We start from the raw sequence: 15,437 nt of genomic DNA on the forward strand, positions 1-15,437 counted from the left end.
TTGACATGGAGAAAGCCTTTGACAGGGTCCCCCGATTCCTTATCTGGTGGTCAATGAGGAAACTAGGGATAGATGAGTGGTTAGTGAGAGCTGTGCAAGCCATGTACAGGGATGCTGTCAGTAAGGTGAGGATTGGCAATGAGTACAGTGAAGAAATCCGGGTAGAGGTAGGGGTCCACCAAGGTTCAGTCCTCAGCCCCCTCCTATTTCTCATAGTCCTCCAGGCAATAACAGAGGAAATCAAGACGGGATGCCCCTGGGAGCTCCTCTTTGCTGATGACCTTGTCCTAATTGCTGAGACACTATCAGAACTAGAGAAGTTTCAGGTGTGGAAGCAAGAACTAGAATCGAAGGGCCTTAGAGTCAACCTAGCTAAAACCAAAGTCCTAATAAGTAGGAAGGTAGACAAGACACAAACCCCCTCAGGGGTTTGCAAGCAGGGATTTGTGTCTAAAGAAGGAAAGGTACGCATAAGTAGGCTGGCTACACCCCTTGTAAAGGCCATGGGTTATGGTCTCACTTGTCTTGCCGGGTCTTCTCAAAAATCAGAATTATTTCACAGTCTCGTCTTGTTGGTAGTTTACCTGATACTCTGACATACACCATTTAATTTTAAAAATTCATATATCCACTTTTTTATATATTGGAGAGAACAATTAATTTATTGTTGTCATCATTATCATCATCTGTTTGGTGCAGCTTACTTGGACTAATGTAACTCTTCTTCACAAGATGTTCTGTGCAAGCAGTGCAGCATGTATGTCTAGCTTGGGTTTTAGTCTCATTAGTCTTTTGCTAGCTGAAATATCTCATTTGCGCTTGTAATAACTATATATGATAGTAGTTCACTAACTAAACTGGTTGATCCCATCTGTTCAGGATCTAGTGATATTCACCATTGATTCAATAAGATTCATTTGCCAAAACAAATTGTATCCACCATGTTATCCCATGATTTCAGTGTATCCTAGCTCAGGTGATTACATGCTATTTAACCCATAACTGAGACTACTACTCTGGGTTAGAGTGTACTATAACCTGGGAACAATAGTGGCTAAGAGGTGGTTCCACCCACTTCAAAACCCTAGAACTCATGAACCAGGATCCCATTACCAGATGTAATTTAAAGATAAATTTCAGAAATATTTAGAAAGTTTTCATTTACGTTTTGTTTCTTTTGAATTTTTGTTAACATTTCTTTTCAATTTCTGTGAGAATTTGTTTCAGCAAATACTATATGTTCTTCATTATTTACTATTGCAGTACAAGAGGAAAATAAGCCACTCTTACATATTCCTGAAGGCGTACACTACTTAAATTATGAACAAATGAATAATTTGCAATCTGATAAAAATGATGATTTTGTGGATGAAATCAATCCAAATGGTATGTAATCCTGAAAAATCTTCAATTTTATTGTCTTTTCAGTGTTTAAACCTGATTTGAGCTGAATACTTTTTATAGTTTTACTCTGGACAATTGATACTTTTTTTTATTACTACTAGTTTAGTAGTTACTTTATTAAAGTGCAGCAGTATGATTATGAAGTTCTTTTCATTATCACAAGGTCCTGGGTTTGATCTCATTGTGTAACATCTTAGGTATATGTCACTTTTCTACATCCTCAGGTCAGCCCATAATACATGTGTGAAATTAGTAGTCAGAAACTTAATTGGAGACATTGGATGTATTGTACAGGTAATCCTTAGTTGCAGACTTCTCACATATTATTCCATATTAAGTGCAGGTCTGGCTGTATTAAGAAGCTTACTTTCCAACCCACATGATTCCAGGTTCATTCCCACTGCATGGCACTTTGGGCAAGTGTTTTCTGCTACAGCCCTAGTTTGACAAAGCCTTGTGAGTAGATTTGGTCGACAGAAACTGATGCAATGTCTTTCACTGTCTATCTTCTTTAAAAACATACCTGGTCGTGGGGAAATATTACTCTACTTGGTTAGTGATAGGAGGGGCATCCAGCCATAGAAAATCTGTCCAACCCATGCAAGTATGGAAAGACGTATGTTAAAAAAAAATGTTAAGGGTACATGTCTGTTGAAGGCTCAACCACTTACATCTTTATTCAATGAATAGCTAATTCAGTTGATCAAACAACCAAATCTTCATCATCATCAAAACCAACAGAGCACTATCCATCTATCCTTATTTTATTAGTGATCATTGGTTTAGATGCAGTTATCTTTGATAGAATTTAAACTTAAAGGTAGATAAAGATGAAATAAATGCTGTAAACTATTTGGTCCAAATACCAAAAACATTTCAAACTTTTACATTTTATTTTATTCTGTATTTATTTGTACTGTTATATGATAGCCATTATAATATCTGCATGGTTATTTGTAGCAGCAAGTTTACCTTACAGTTCTGATCCACTAATATGTGTACTGATAATGATACAATAATTTATTGCATTCGCTGAAACACAAATCACTATTTTTCGTGTGACCTAAGAAATCCAAACTCCATAGAATAGGGGGTAACCTGTCAAGTTAACCCTGCAATTTTGTTTAATTACATCTCTAATGCCATTGTGAAAACATGAATATCACAAACTTTATTTCCACCCTAAATTTTATAGACTTAGTGTCATGGAGAAGACAAGTAGAAATTATTCCAGCATATTCTTTTTCAAATGCTGTAATAGAGTTATAGCAAACTATCTCTGTTAATAGATATGCTTTTAGCTTTTACCTAAGAGTGCCTCCACCCATTGTCATGTCATGCCACCCATAACAAAATCCCTTCCCAGTTTGAGCCAGCAGTAAAAGGCCAGATGGTATGACAGTTTTCCTCATCTGAAATGCCACATGCTGTGACATCTTCTCCAGCAGAAATTTGGTGTGTTCACCAAAGAGGCCAGGGAATAGAAGAAAGAAGACATGCACCCAACACCAGAGCTGAAGACACCTCCGAAAGGGGGGGGCCCGCCACGTCAAAACGGTAGAGGAGTAGGGGCCGAAACCGGACGTGGTTCTTCCTGATGATGTCTTGAGCTAACTGGATCCTATAAAGGAGCTGTTGTGGTAGCAGACCACGAAACATGGTTGAAATTCCTACAGCCCAGGTTCCACTGTTAGTCAGGCTGAGAAGAGCAAACTGTCAAAATATCAGTTGCTCTCTGACAGGTTTATGGTTGAGCCTGTGGCTGTGGTAACCTCTGATGTTCTTAGCCCTCAGACCATATCCCTGCTCACTATCACTATTGAGGTGGAGATGACTACCCACAAGTGTGAACCCTATGAGTCAGAGTAGCTATTCCAGTGCATCTCCCAGGGCAATGCCTTTTCCATTTTGTCTGCAGGGACCATGTGGTAGTCTGAATCACAAGAAATCAAAAGAATGTAAGAATTTCTTAGCTTATTATATGAACAATGAACTTATTCAGTGGCAGTACTTTTGTAAGCAAAAATAAAAAAAAAAAGAGGAAAGCCAAGCCAGCCTGAGAGAGTAACAACCAGGAGTGGCATTCATGGTAAGAAAATAGAAAAAGAAAAGAAAGGAAGTGGATTGGGAGTTTCTGTTATGTTTGGTGCTACAATATAGTTCTGATTATCTGAGAAATAGCAGATATTGTCTTAGAAAAAAATTAAAGACAAATTGTTTGAAATGAATTTATTGTTCAGATTTTTTGTAAGGTTGTTATATAGTCAATTAAACTGTCTTTAATTTTATTAATTATTAAGGTGGTGAGCTGGCAGAATCATTAGCACACTGGACAAAATGCTTAGTGATTTTCCATCTGTCTTTAAGTTTGAGTTCAAATTCCACTGAGGTTGAGTTTACCTTTCATCCTTTTAGGGTGGATAAAATAAGTACCACTCAAGCACTAGGGTAGATGTAATCAATATACCCTTTCTTCCGAAATTGCTAGCCTTGTGCCGAAATTTGAAACCAATATTTACTATTTATTTTATCATGCCCTGTCTGTGCATGAAACCAAAAATCTATATTAACAGAATTTGAAATGACAAACTAGATACCTTAAAGTATCCAGTCTAGCTTTTGACTACCTGTGCCAGCTCTATTGTCCTGGTGTTAAGTATCAATCAAAAAGCTAGCTAAGCTGATAGCAATTTTGAAAGTAACTAAACAGATCATGTTTCTCTCTGCAGTTTCGAACATGAAATCATCCAAATTTTTTGCTAAATTTTGTGACAGATTTTAAGTTAACTAGCATAAATTTTTACATTTAACTGTGTTAGCTTCGAAGAATGATTTTGAACATATTTTCTCATAAATTATTGGCACAAGGTACTTCCTCTAGTGCTAAGTATTCAAGGAAAGTGCTGAAAAGACTGAAGCAAGTACGTATAACATGATGCCAATGACAGTATTTGAAATCCTGACCTTGCTATCATTACTCCAGACTCCAACTTCATTATTACTATGATTTCATACAATAAATAGAATAAACAGGAGAAATAGAACTTAATATAAAAGTATATGTACTTTTTATTTCATAATTGGCAGAAAGTTACAAAAGTAACACAAGGACATGAAGCTCACAATCCTTAAATCATTTTTGCAACTGTCTACTTATTATAAAATAAAAAGTACCATATGTATATATATATATATCTTGTCTTTTACTTGTTTGTCATTAGACTGCAGCCATGCTGGGGTACTCCCTTGAAGAATTTTTATTTGAATGAATTGACCATAGTACTTATTTTTTTTAAAGCTTGTCCCTTATTCTCTTGGTCTCTTTTGCTGAACCCCTAAGTTACAGTGATGTAAACATACCAACACTGGTTGTTGAGCAGTGGTGGGGGACATGTCTCTTTGTCTTGATATTGCATGATAGTTGTACACAAGTGTCACTGTCATGCAAGCAGTGTCCTTTGATACCAGTCTTCCAAGAAAACATGTTTGGTCATGGGGTAAATATTATCTTATTTGGGAACAGGTGAGGATTTGGGACAGGAAAGGCATCTGACTGTAAAAAAAATCTATCTCAACAAATTCTGTCCAGCATATTTGAGCTGTGAACATGGAAAAATAGATGTTAAAACAATGATGATAATAATTCTTTCTACTGGAAGCACAAGGCCTCACATTTGAGGGAAGGGATTAAGTTGATTACATTGACCCTTGTGTATAACTGGTATTTATTTAATCAACCCCGAAAGGGTGAAAGGCAAAGTTGACCTCAGTGGACTTTGAACTCAGAATGTAGCAACAGACAAAAATACCACAAAGCATTTCGCCTGGCATGCTAACAATTCTGCCAGCTCACTGCCTTAACAATAACGATAATAATAATGTGTGTGTGTATGTATGTTAACAGCATTTGTAAAAGTTTGTTATACTAACTGATGTGGCATTATTTTTTTAGATTTACCTCGGCCAAGTGAACTGGTACATGGACAATATAAAAATAGCTCAACCAACAATATAAATGTATCAGATTCTGGAAATGCTGCCTGTAACCAGAAATACCCACCACACTGTTCAGGTGTAAATCTAAATACATTCTCATCTCTTCAATGTGGTATGTCTGGTTTAATGGTAAATATGGAAGAAGTTACTTGTTCTTATTCATATGAAGAAATTGAAAGTGCCACAGAGTCATTCAGTCATTGTATTGGAAGAGGTACTTTTGGAAGTGTTTATTATGGGATTCTGAAGAGCAGTAAATGTGCAATAAAGAAATTATCCAAGGTAAATAGTCAATATTATTTCATCTTTTTTTTTTTTTTTTCCGATGCGACAGCATTACAACATTGATTTCTTTCTTCTTTTTTTTGTGTTGAAGGATTTAAATGGTATCAACAAAGCAATTAATATATTGAAGAAAAATCCACTTGATGAAATGAAACTACTTCTTAGGTAAAATTTTTTCACATTTGATTATTTCAATTATTATGAAATTTGCATGTTTGAATTTGCATGTACCATGTTCCTGGCAATAACATCTGTTAATATACTCCAGGTTTCTCTCTTCTTTCAGTCATACAGCTCACTAGGTATTCATACAACATTTGGTCTTATTGTAGTTAAATATCTTCATATGAGAATCTAAACATAAAGATTGACTATATTGTCTATTCTGTCATTTTATTTTTTAATTTTAAAGCCATATTCTCTTACTTTTCATTTATATTAAATTCTTGCATAAGCGTGAAGTCTTCACTTTATATAGGGAAGCAGTATGGAATTACCTGGCACTCATGTTTTCTAAAGTTTTAATTGATGAGTATTCTAACCAGATTGAGTTTGTCAATGATCATCCTATTCTATTTGATAAGGATTTCTCTTTTGTCCTCAGTTATACTTATCATTTTTGCCCTTTTGTTTTTCTTACTAAAGATTTCAATTCTTTTTTTTTTTGTATCTTCTAACAGATATCGTCATGACAATATTATAAATATTTATGGATATTGCTTTCATAAAGATGATATATACTTTGTATATGAGTTCATGGACAAAGGTTCTTTGCAAGACTGTCTATTAAATGATGTAAGTTTTAATGTTTACTCTAACAGCAATAATGCATTTATTAAAAAATTTCACATGCTTCAGACTTCCTATATAGTTAGTTGTTTGATGACTGAGAAGTTGATAGCTCCAACACTTAATTCTGGTTTCTATGGAGAGAAATCATTTTTGAACAGTATGCTACACTATCACATTACTGATGCTTATTTTTAAAAGTAAATAAAATGAAGCATGCAAAAAAAGCAGGACACTGAATCCCATCCATCCATCTTTGCCATCTGTCCTAAGTCAACTCCTCCAAGGGGTCCTATTAGAGGCAACCACCATTAGACTTTCTGGCTGAATTCCTAAGCGTGACCAACTGAGACCATGGATATTATCCAACCATTTCGTTCTTAGTGCACTCCTGGGTCTCCTACTAGTTGACTCAGCTTCAAGAATCCATTTTGCAATTCTTTTCTGCCACATGTTCATAGTATTGGAGCTGTGACCTCTCTATGCAGAAAATTAGCAGCCTCACCTGGGGAGACTTTCTGATCTGTGGGTTACATTCCCTGTTGATTGGATTAATGAGCAATTTAGGTTGTTGTGAAGTCTTTATATAAATCTCCAGGTGTTTGTGATTAGGTAAATGGTGCTAAGATAAAACTTTTCAATGTGAGCGTTGGACTTTGGCAGGGTTACTATGAGTTGATTCCAGAAAATTTGATCTTTTGACTTTTGAGCTGTAATAATGTAACTATTCCACAAAACTTAACAATAAAAGTATATAGCCATAAACATATTTCCTTAATTATACATTCTGTTGGAAATGAGATTAATTTTAATTTTCTACAATTGACTTGGCTTTAGTTTTATTGAAGCTATTTGTCTTGACTCTTGTAAACAAGAAAGGGCAAACATGGAATGTTTTTTTCTCTCTCTTGAAGAATGACTGCTTAAACTGGATTGAACGACTGACTATTACAAAAGGAATTGCATGTGGCCTGTACTACTTACATAGCCACAGTGTTCCCGTGATCCATGGAGATATTAAGAGGTTTGTTTAAATTGCCAAAATTCTGATTGGTATTATTTTTTTCTCATCTCTCTTTCCACACTTTTCTTCTTTACCTTTTATGTTTGTACGACTACAGGATCTACAGGAGTATCAAGTTTTCCTCGTTATATATATATTTCTAAGTATTTTTATTTAGAAGAGATACAGGCATGGCAGTGTAGTTAAGAAGTTTGCTTTGTAACCACATGATCTGCGGTTCAGTCCCACAGGATAGCACATTGGACAAACATCTACTGTTGCCTTAGGCCAACCAATTCCTTGTGAGTAAATTGTAAGATGGAGGTGTGTGTGTGCAGGTATGTGCATGAACATTGTCATGAAGTTGACTGAGTGAATATATTGTCATGTTGTAAACATGTGAGTTACATACAGTAGTTCTGTGCTCATGAAATAGTCGAATTAAGATTCCTTTACTTGTAAAACAGACAAGGCTGGCAGCAGGAATAGAATCTGGCAGTACAAATACTACCTCAAATAGGTACCCATCAAACCCATACCAATATTAAAAAGTGGACACTGCCTTGAAGAACTTTTAATTGAATAAATTGAACCCAGAGTTTTTTTTTTAAAGCCTGATACTTATTCTGTCAGTCTTTTTTGCCAAACTGCTAAGTTATGGGGACATAACCACACTAACACTGGTTGCTGAGTGGTGGTGGGGGACAAGCACAGGTACAAACACAGACACATACATAAAACAGGCTTCTTTCAGTTTCCATCTACCAAATCCACTCACAAGGCTTTGGTTGGATTGTAGCTATAGTAGAAGGCACTTGTCTCAGGTGCCACGCAGTGGGATTGAACTTAGAGCCATGTTGTTGGGAAGCAATTTCTTACCACACAACTACACTTATATATATAAAGACAGATATATTGGCTGAAGGACAGGCATATGAATGTTTATATCTTGTGTTTTCAAATATATGTGGACTAAAAATCTTGAAAAACAGGTATGCGTTAGCAACAAAAAGAACATCAGACTGTAAAACAATACTTTAATAATATGTAGTCATCTAACCCATGCTAACATAGAAAAACAAATGTCAAATGAATGAACAAACAATTTCATTATCTCAAGTATTTCACTGCTTTGAATGATTCATTGAGTAACCCATGTAACAACATATTTGGCTTATTTCATTTATTAAAATTTTATTTAGTGATGTACAGAGATACTGGTCTTGAGTAGTAGTCTCTGTACTCCATCTCCTATGTTATAACTGGTTAGCTGTAGATGTTTAGTTTACTTAGTGTCCTTTTCATGAAGGATTACTTCATCATCATCATCATCATATAGCATCCACTTTCCATGTTGGCATGGCTTAGACAGTTTGACTGCAACTGGTAAGCCAGAGAGCTGCACCACGTTCTGATTTTAGCTTGGTTTCTATGGCTGGATACCCTTCCTAATGCCAACTACTCCAAGAGTTTAGTGGGTGCTTTTTACGTGTCATCGGCAGGGGTGCTTTTACGTGTCATCGGCAGGGGTGCTTTTACGTGTCACCTGCAAGGGTGCTTTTACGTGTCACCGGCAAGGGTGCTTTTACGTGTCACCGGCAAGGGTGCTTTTACGTGTCACCGGCAAGGGTGCTTTTACGTGTCACCGGCAAGGGTGCTTTTACGTGTCACCGGCAAGGGTGCTTTTACGTGTCATCAGCAAGGGTGCTTTTACATGTCACTGGTACGTGTGCTTTTATGGGTGACCAACATGGGTACTTTTATATTTTAGTTTCCTTGTCTTATAATTCTGTTGCAATTTTTTCATATTGCTTTCCTTTTTTCTTGTTATACAAACAAGAACAATTTTTTCTTCATTCTACTTAGGGTGTTTATTTAGTCCAGTAGTTGTTTTTTGGATGGCCTTTTTTGTACTTGACTTATACTATCCATACTTTTCTTACACACATTTAGAAGGTATTTATCTGCTATTGGAAAGGTACTCTTGAATGGGAAGAATCTTTGAATTTTGAAGTTATTTCTACTATAAGTAGCTCTGTTGATTGCACAACTGGAATACTTAGTGTTGAAACCAATGAAGAATACATTTCTGGAGCCATTCTTATTCGCCTATAGGAAAACTGAGATGTTGTTCCTCCATAGTAGTTTTTTAAATCTAATTCTTTTTTAAAATTTTAAACATCACAATGTAGTTCTTATGATCAACAATTGATGCTTGTATTCATTTAGCACTTTTATCTGTTCTTGTATAAATGGGGGTTTTTTTTTTCCTTCATATCTTCATTTATGTTCTATTCCCTTCAATTTTCATTTTAATTTTGGATGTATTATATATAATATGTATGTTATAATAATATTTTTATCATTCAGTTGCAACATTCTGATTAATAAACACAAAGAGGCTAAAATTGGTGATTTGGGTTTAGCTGGATTTTTGACTGATCATTCATCTGAACTTTTGGATCGTGTATCCAAACAAGTGAATCCAAAACTTTTTGGAACAATAGCTTATTTGCCACCAGAATTTTGTACTTCAAAAGGGAAACGTTTCTTAGAAACAGATATATACAGTTTTGGTGTGGTAAGTTGTCTTAAATTATGTTTTATCTTTATTGCATGTTTATACTAATCATTTCAGACTGTTTTCAATTTATGATAGGCAAGTCCATGGCAAATTTTCTCATAATAAAATTTAATCTTACTCTTTTCTATAGGTGTTACTAGAAATTATCACGGGAAAATTAGCTTTTGATGATCGGTATGCACCTAAAACACTGGTAAATATATTTTTTACTTCAATTTATTGGTTGGAAACGTGTGGTTATGTATATGAGTACTTTGTAGAACAGAAAAACTCTTCTATTGACATTTAACAATACATGTTATGAGAATGTGTTTTTGTAAAAAAAAAGAACAAAGAGCAAAAAACAAAAAAATTGGAAAAGTAGAGAAGAAAATATCTCTAACAATAAAAGAGTTTAATTATGTTAAAAAAAAAAAACGTTTAACTAAATTTATTCTGATCAAAGAAAAATAATTAGCTGTAACAACTGCAAAATTATTCTTGATATTTAGGGAAAAGACAGACTGAATGATTAGATGACCCAATATTGTCCCTTGTATGTCTGAGATGTTGAAAAATTACAGCCTTGTAATGTTTAGCAAAACACAGTCGAAGCATGTTAATATATAACAATGTATGAAATATATAATACACCAGTTCATGTTAGTAATATACTGGTTTGTGTCTCTGAAAAATGTTTATGCATCCAATTATTATCTGTCAAACTTCAAATGTTCACCAAAAGTGTGAATAATGTTTTAAGGAAAACTCAACTTGGTTGTGTTGGTATGTGTGAGGTGGTATCATCATTGGTATATATACATATATATATATGATTTGTAAATAATATTCAGGTGTAGGAGTGGCTGTGTGGTAAGTAGTTTGCTTACGAACCACATGGTTCCGGGTTCAGTCTCACTGCATGGCACCTTGGGCAAGTGTCTTCTACTATAGCCTCAGGCTGACCAAAACCTTATGAGTGGATTTGGTAGACGGAAACTGAAAGAAGCCCGTCGTATATATGTATATATATATATGTATGTGTGTATATGTTTGTGTGTCTGTGTTTGTCCCCCCAACATTGCTTGACAACTCATGCTGGTGTGTTTACGTCCCCGTAACTTAGCGGTTCAGCAAAGAAACCGATAGAATAAGTACTAGGCTTACAAAGAATAAGTCCTGGGGTCGATTTGCTCGACTAAAGGCGGCGCTCCAGCATGGCTACAGTCAAATGACTGAAACCAGTAAAAGAGAGTGACAAGGTAGTTAATTGGCAGAATCATTAGCATACTGGGAAAAATGCTTAGCAGCATTTCATCTGTCTTCACGTCTTCAGTTCAAATTCTACTGAGGTTGATTTTCTTTTTCTTTCATCTTTTCAGGTCAATAAAATAAGTATCAGTTGAGCACTGGGATCAATGTAACTGAAATTGTTGGTCTTGTGCCAAAATTTGAAACCAATATTCAGAGTGACAGCATAACATGAAGCAACTAAAAAAAAAGCTGTCCATTGACAAATTTCAGATGAATTTATTTCTAAAAATAGGCCCACACAGATAAGAATTTTCATTCAAGGAATGTGGTTTAAACAGTTTAGTCATATGACTAGATTCTAGAGTTTTCTGCTCAGAATGAGCAGCTACTTGGACATTGATGATTTGGCATGACAAACTGGACATTCAACCTGTTTTGGTGATAGTATATTTTGGTACTGGAAGCAAACACATATTTACATGCAGAAATATACACATACAGATAGAAAGTGAGAGAGAGAGAGAGTGAAATAGACTGATATTTCACATGCATACAAACATAACTAGATGCTCTCACACATAAACAAGAAAAGAACAGGGTGGGAAGAATAAGAGAAACATTAAAATGTTTGATGTCAAATAAGTCAGCATTGAATTAGCAATGCCAAATAGGCAGCACCAAAATGGCTGTGCCAAAATGTCTCAAACTCTTTTGTTATATCAGTTTTAAATTTAGGCACCAGTGGTACCTAGAATAGGTTTTGACCAATGCAAATGTTTTTGAGTAACCTTGGCTGTTTTATGTTGTGGCTGTAATTTATAATCAATAGATTTACAGTTAAGTGTGCTGTGCTGTGGTTATACAAAACTAGTTTGACTGGGAGCCAAGATTTTACATGCAGCCATATACATGTGTCTATGTTACTGTGTGTGTGAGCATCAACTTTTAAGTTTGTTTCTGTGTTTGTATGTTCATATGTGTAAAGAGTATGTTACAGTATCACATCTCAAGGTTTTTTGCATATACTGTTATAAAAGACTTGTTAGATATCACAATAAATTAACTGTTTTCTTTTTCCAGGTTGAGCAAATGGAGTGTTCTTTAGAGGATAAACCGAGAGAATTATGGTTTAAAGAAAGTGATAAAAGAGTTGAATGCCGGTCAAAGACTTTGATACCTAACTTATTTGACATAGCTTTCAAATGTGTCTCTGAAAGAAGAAAAGATCGACCAGCAATGAGTGAAGTATGTATTAAATATACATATCTTGTCGTTTCCCCAGATACTCCCTCTTACCCTTATATAAATGTAGGATAGCCATGTATCTTCTCCATGGCAAGACACTTGTTCCTTGCACATGATCCCAGTCCAACCTCTCATGTACTTCCCTACTTAGCCAAGGTGTCTTTTCACTTTTCTCTTTTCTTCTTTCCTTCCTTGCAAGTTACTTGGTGATCCTGCTAGTGCCAATGACAACAAAAATGCACCCAGTATACTCTGTGAAGTAGTTGGCATTAAGAAAAAGCATCCAGCTGTAGAAACCATACCAAAGCTGACATGAAGCATGGTGCAGGTCCATGGTTCACCAGATCCTCTCAAACTGTCCAGCTCATACCAGCATGGAAAATGAACATTAAATGAGGATAATGATAATTTGTATCTATGGGAGAGGGAAATTCGAATTTTTTATAATAGAATTGCATTTGTAGTTTATGTAGTTCAACCAAAGCACATTTTGCACCAGCTTTCTTCTTCTAATTCATCATCACCATCATCATCATCATCGTCATTTAATGTCCGCTTTCCATGCTAGCATGGGTTGGACGATTTGACTGAGGACTGGTGAAACCAGATGGCTACACCAGGCTCCAATCTGATTTGGCAGAGTTTCTACAGCTGGATGCCCTTCCTAACGCCAACCACTCCGAGAGTGTAGTGGGTGCTTTTACGTGGCACCGGCATGAGGGCCAGTCAGGCGGTTGCCCTAATAACTCTGTCACTCCAGAGCAGTGGAAAATTGCCAGTGCCATTCTCCTGTTCAAAAAGGGTGATTACACATCACGTGTCAACTACCATCCAATCAGTCTTATTAGCTGCATCACCAAATTGATGGTGTCCTGTGTCAGAGAAACACTCTGGAACTTTTGGAGCTCTCCCAGCCTTATTTGACCCTCACAGTTTGGGTTTATCCCTAATTCTAGCTGCTTTAGCCAACTCATTCAGTTTTTTGAGGGCATCACCCAAATCACTGATGGTGGCTCATGAATGGATGTTATCTATCTTGACTTTATCAAAGCCTTCAGTTCTGTGCCACACTAACAACCCATGACAAAACTCTGCAATGGATGTGAAAGATGATCTCTGTAACTGGTTGAAGTCCTTCATTCTTGGTTGAAAAGTGGTAGTCACAGTTCTAGGACATCATTCTTCACCCTATGAGATGACATCTGCTGAAACCTCAGGGATCAATTCTTGGGCCTGTGTTTGTTGCATATATTAATGACATAGATGCCAGTGTTGAAATATGCAGATGAAATCAAGTTGTACCTTGAGATAAAAAGAGCAGGTCCTTTATGCTATAGATCTTTCTTACAATCAGACCTGAACACTATGCAGCAATAGACTACTGACTGACAACTCAAGTTGGCTGTGGACAAGTACATAACCATTCATGTTGGGAGAAAAGAACCTGCCTTTTACATACTCCATCAACAACAACAATGTTAAGAAGTCTGTTAGTGAACATGACCTGTGTATTATTGTCAATAGCAATCTGTATTGGACAAACCACATCTCTGAGATTGTTAAGAAGGCTGAGTGTGTCTTAGCATCACTCAGTAAGACCTTTGTCAGCTGCTCTCCAGCTATCTGTTTAAAGCTGTATATGACTATGGTACATACACACTAGGGTTTGCATCACCAGGCTGGAGCTCCTATCTTGCATATCAATCTCCTGGAAACTGTTCAGAAACATGCAACCAGAAGAATACCTGCCATCAGGCATCTACCATATTCTGAACGACTTGCTTCACTGGGCATAGACACATTAAAGCTTTGATGTCTGGCAACTGACTTGGTAGACACCCACAAGATTATCCATCATCTTTCCAACAACCTTGGGCACTTTCTTGAATTCCATACATCTAACAGTCATGGACATGCTTACAAAATCAAAAAACTACATAGCACCCATGACTTTCAGAAACCGTTTTTCACATTCAGAATTGCTGAACTATGGAATAAACTATCTGCATCAGTTGTTAGCTATCAAGACACTACATACTTCAAAACTTCCATGTTTCCTGAAATTTGCCAATAGTACACCTGGTGCCCATCACCCCCATTTCTTTATTCTTTGAAAACTTATATACTGTTCACTCCCTGTGCATATTCTATGTACTGTTTATGCAGTTTCGATTACAATTTCTGATGAATTGCAGTGCACCTGAGCCCTGTATACAATAAGTTCATTATTATTATTATGATGGCTATAATTTACATCAGTCACCTCATATTTTAGGGCAGTGCTTATCATAGCAGGGATCATTGAAAAGGATGATGATGAATTTCTACTGAATCAGTGAAATATAAAGCTTGTTCTAGGTTTTGAGATATTTAAAAAAAAAATATGACGCATGTAGTTTTCAGGAGTCTTCTGTATTCTTGAATTAAAGAATTGGGCTAAATACTTGTAAATTTTTACAAAGTAACCATAAATTTAGTTGCACAAATAATTTTAATAATTTAGAAACATAAAAGCACTATCTGAACATGATTGATGTCAGGGCTGCCTGACTGGCTCCTGTGCCGGTGGCATGTAAAATGCACCCACTACACTCTCGGAGTGGTTGGCATTAGGAAGGACATCCAGCTGTAGGAACATTGCCTGATCAGAGTGCAGCTGCTGGCTCTCCAGACCTCAGTCAAACCGTCCAACTCATGCTAACATGGAAAACGGACGTTAAATGATGATGATGATGAAAAGCAGTTAGCAAAATGTATTTAATAAAACCACAAATTGACAGATTTCTATCAGGTTTTTTTTTTTTTTTCAATTATACCTGTTTATTTTTTATTAGGTGGTGCAAAATTTGAACTGTTTGGAAAAGGATTTCATGAGAGGTAATTATTCATACAATTTAT

The 15,437-nt window shown here is 36.0% G+C and overlaps 1 protein-coding gene across 1 annotated transcript in view; it reads left to right on the forward strand.

Annotated features, from left to right (window-relative positions):
- Positions 1–15,437, forward strand: part of LOC106870400 (pelle-like serine/threonine-protein kinase pik-1) — a 32,341-nt gene that overhangs the window by 12,230 nt on the left and 4,674 nt on the right. Inside the window, exons 3-11 of the mRNA XM_014916450.2 lie at positions 1,264–1,386; positions 5,357–5,682; positions 5,777–5,850; positions 6,366–6,480; positions 7,389–7,498; positions 9,848–10,058; positions 10,192–10,254; positions 12,375–12,539; positions 15,374–15,416. Coding sequence (XP_014771936.1) covers positions 1,264–1,386; positions 5,357–5,682; positions 5,777–5,850; positions 6,366–6,480; positions 7,389–7,498; positions 9,848–10,058; positions 10,192–10,254; positions 12,375–12,539; positions 15,374–15,416 — 1,230 coding nt within the window. The remainder of the gene's footprint in view (positions 1–1,263; positions 1,387–5,356; positions 5,683–5,776; positions 5,851–6,365; positions 6,481–7,388; positions 7,499–9,847; positions 10,059–10,191; positions 10,255–12,374; positions 12,540–15,373; positions 15,417–15,437) is intronic.

Source organism: Octopus bimaculoides, chromosome 1 (genome assembly GCF_001194135.2).
Source record: "Octopus bimaculoides isolate UCB-OBI-ISO-001 chromosome 1, ASM119413v2, whole genome shotgun sequence".
Taxonomy (NCBI): Eukaryota; Metazoa; Mollusca; class Cephalopoda; order Octopoda; family Octopodidae; genus Octopus; species Octopus bimaculoides.